The following is a 3,767-nucleotide window of genomic DNA, read 5'->3' on the forward strand; positions in this document are numbered from 1 at the left end:
TTATCTGTTGATCTGCATATTTTGATCTACGTTACCCATTCGAAGCCATAGACCGATCAAAAGAGAGGCTAATAATCATCATTGTAATGATACTAGGTCCATTCTTTTACAATACTATTTTTGATTTTTGACATTTGACGGACAAATGTTTATTTGGTTTATATGTCAAAAATTTTATTTTATTTTTTGTCGGTCTTTTATATGGATTTAACCTTGGCCACATCACACGGTTTACATAATAAAATTTTATTTCCGAATCAATGAAACGACTAGACTGACTGAGGTTTTGTTCTTGCAGCTAGCATGCTGCGACACATGATGTGCATATTTTTCAAACAATGTATCGATATTAATGGCATCTCCAAAGTGAGATACAAGCATCATTTCAGTCACTGCTCTTATGCAATTAGCTTCTTTTTCCCCTGCTTTACCTCTATCTGATTGCAAGCCATATTCTTCTTTACTAAGACCGAGATCAAACACATGTGGCTCCAAGTCGTTTACCATGAATGAACCCTCATTTCTAATAATTTCTTTCACTTCTTCTTCGTTCGGATCATAAAACGGTACTTTGAACGAATTCACCTTTGATGCACTCACAAGACCCTATATAAAGATCATTAATAAAAGTACTCATAGGTCACTGGGATTAACCATCCATGTAAATTAAAATATCAACAAAATATAATAATTTTATTACCTCGTAGACTAGGTCACAGAGAGAATCGGATAACAATGTCAACCAATGACAACAATCCCTATATCGTGGATCATCAAGAGTCTTTCTGCCAATTAATGTGAGAACCATGCGTCCATTAGATACCATCTCTTCAGAACGCATTCTTAGAAATGCCGTAAAATCTCTTACGAATTGATTAATGTAAGCATTGTATTCACTTGGAGGACTTGAGCTTGTTATGTACAGACTCATCTTGTTCTTCTCCAGTCCGTCAGGAACCTTGTAAGACCAAAATTGCATTGTTATAAGTTTTGTACTTGCAAAGAATTTTGAATGTCTATAAGCAGAAAAATGTCTATAAGTTTGAATGTCAATAAGTTTTGACATTCAAAATTCAACAAAAACTTAACATTCAAAATTTTTTAAAAAAGAAGTAAAAATTAGAACTATGTACTTATGATACCTTAGAGAGGTAATGAAGACTGTAACTTGAATGAACGAAATGGAGACTCTTGCGAGGAAAGAGCCTTGAGTAAAAGGAACCAGGTACTCCAGAGACAAAGCATGGTATTTTGCTTGTGAGCTTATCGTTGAAGAAGGTTAGGAACTTGAAAGTCGTGTTGAAATCGTTATTAGGGAGATCGTTCAGACAACAGTCTATCTCCGGCGGGTTTTGGTTCCATTCTTGACATAATACATTGATTGTGTTAACGATTTCAGACATCACCAAAAACGTGTTTTGTCCTGAAGAACAGCCCAAATCGGCTAGTTTAATGCATTCAGGAAATTCCAAGTTTGTCATCATTTCTATAGTGTTTTTAACCAGGATGGGCTTGGTCATTGATAATACTCTTCTCTGTAGAAAAAAAGAAAGATGCAAATTATTTAGCAGAATTTTTTGAAGGCATCTGGGTTGTGGGAGCTTCATTTTTGTCTAGCCATACCCTGGCATATCGCATAAGCCATATAAACAGCTGAGTAGGGCCTTGTCACTGGATTTTAAAATTTTCATTACAGATTTCCATTGTTAATGATTAATTGTATTTTTTATTTATTTTGGCTTGTGTTTCAAAAAAAAGAAAAAAAAATTATTTTGGCTTATTAAACAATTTTCGTTCTTCTAACAACTTAGTTGATGGCAAGATTCAAACTCATGACCAATAAGTTTACGCCATTTAGCAAATATGTTGAAGTCTAAATAGTTCGAGTATACAATAATAATAATATATAATGATACATTAGTTTGTGTATGCATGTCCTACAAAAAAATGAAAAATAAATATATAGAAGATGAAAGAACCTGAAGAAGAGAGTTGGTGGAGTAGCTATTGTGTCCATCTCCTCCACGCGTACTTAAAATACTCACAAGAGGGTGTTTACTACTCTCTTCATCGCCGTTATTCATTTCATTTTCGCTCTTCCCATCACACCTGCATCGATTACATGTATAGAAAAATACATAGTTATCTGAACACATCCATGTCAAATTAGCATATACAATCATGTAATGTCGAGATGAATTGGTGGGACGAACCTTGAGGAAGAAATTGAACGGATGAATCTTGAATTCATTTCGCCAACTGTTTCAAGAAAACAATTAAAAATGAGAACTATAACAATATGATATGTTTTTTGAGGGAGGCTACCCCTCATTCACTTACTTTATATATAGAAGTGGGGCATTTTTTTGTAAAAATATAGAAGTGGGACATGTCTTCAATGTGAATCACACCAAGTTGTATCTACATAAAATCCTATCGAAATATGCGAAGAGATTTCTGAGAATGATTGCTATAGTATAATCAATAATTCAGAAGAACAAGATGAATTTCTCTTCAAAAATTAAATTTTGATATTTTATCTTTGGACCACTCTATTATTAGATTATGCAGATCGTAATTAAAATAGTAGGGACCATTAAAACCTGTCCTACACTTTCGATCTTTTTTTTTTGCTACTTGTATTAGCTTTTTTTTTTTTTTGTCAACTCTTTGTATTAGCTTGATTGTGGTTCCGAGCCTTTGAATGTGTCAATGTGAGGCGTAACCATTTTAAATTAATTATTTCTAGGAGAAAAGATTTACTTCAACTGGAATCTAATTCATGGCCTCTTAAATTTCTATTAGATAATCCAAGAATTTTATCCACTAGACCAACTCTTTGTTGGTGTTACCTGTTATAGTATTAAAATTGTAATTATAACTAGATCTTCATCCGTGCAACCGCGCGGATTTTATTTTCAGTTTTATATACGTAAAAAATTATTTTAGATCGTAACTAATATACATATTTAAAAAGTTAATCATATATTTAAATGTTTATATAACTATTTCAGATATAAAATTTAATAATTTTATAGTTTATATGTTGTAATTAATCAATTGTTTAAAACCATTATATGTATTTATTGCTTCTTATTATATATTTATATTATTAATTGTATTTGCATTTAGTTATTAAAAAATTAATATATGTATGTAACAACATATTTGAAAATTATTTTGTATTTAATTTATGCTAAATTCTGACCCGCCTTTCAAAGTTGGATTTCCTTTTAGCAATATTGTTTTTTATTCATTTTAGATAATATATTATTGTATATTAAAATCTTAATTTTATACATGTATTATATAGTTTGCTAATGTTAAGTCGTTTTGTCATTGTATTATATTTTTAACATGAATATTTTATATTTATGAAATGTAAAATTTAAAAATTTATCAATTTAATAGAAATTAATCATTTTTATTTCAATATAATAATTTTATTTTAACATGATTGATTAAATTAGCTTTAAAGAAATACATGTCAATTTTTATACATGTATTATATAGTTTGCTAATGCTAACTAGTTTTACGAATGTATTATATTTTTGAACAAAAATATTTATATTTATGAAAATAATTTATATATAAATTTATTAAAATTTAATATAAGTTTACCATATTTAGCTCAATATAATAAGTTTCCTTTAATACGATTGATTATGATTATATAAAAGATAAAAATATGACAAATTTTTTTATTTTATAAACGATAAGTGAATATATTAATGTATAATAACATTTCAAAACTAATTACGAAATT

General features: G+C 29.3%; 1 protein-coding gene across 2 annotated transcripts; it reads right to left on the bottom strand.

Annotated features, from left to right (window-relative positions):
- Positions 1–230: 230 nt before the first annotated feature.
- On the bottom strand, positions 231–2,346 carry LOC106436478 (salicylate/benzoate carboxyl methyltransferase-like). Of its 2 annotated transcripts, XM_048767300.1 has the most exons (6): positions 2,214–2,346; positions 1,980–2,109; positions 1,143–1,535; positions 869–958; positions 701–781; positions 231–606 (listed from the first exon to the last, which is right to left on the bottom strand). In XM_048767300.1, exons 1-6 carry the CDS (start codon positions 2,330–2,332, stop codon positions 247–249), a joined length of 1,173 nt encoding a protein of 390 aa, XP_048623257.1. In that variant the 5' UTR covers positions 2,333–2,346; the 3' UTR covers positions 231–246. The 2 variants fall into 2 exon arrangements, with proteins under 2 accessions (XP_048623257.1, XP_022569435.2); XM_022713714.2 differs by having other exon boundaries at positions 701–958; positions 2,214–2,345.
- Between the last annotated feature and the right edge of the window lie 1,421 nt (positions 2,347–3,767).

This window comes from Brassica napus, chromosome C9 (genome assembly GCF_020379485.1).
Source record: "Brassica napus cultivar Da-Ae chromosome C9, Da-Ae, whole genome shotgun sequence".
Classification (NCBI taxonomy): domain Eukaryota; kingdom Viridiplantae; phylum Streptophyta; class Magnoliopsida; order Brassicales; family Brassicaceae; genus Brassica; species Brassica napus.

Excerpts from the sequence above, each read along its gene's own strand:
- LOC106436478 (XM_022713714.2), bottom strand. The coding sequence starts at position 2,332 with ATGAGGGGTAGCCTCCCTCAAAAAACATATCATATTGTTATAGTTCTC. Across the intron at positions 2,110-2,213 it reads CGTTCAATTTCTTCCTCAAG|GTGTGATGGGAAGAGCGAAA; the intron begins GTTCGTCCCACC and ends TAATCGATGCAG. Across the intron at positions 1,536-1,979 it reads CCACCAACTCTCTTCTTCAG|AGAAGAGTATTATCAATGAC; the intron begins GTTCTTTCATCT and ends TTTTTTCTACAG.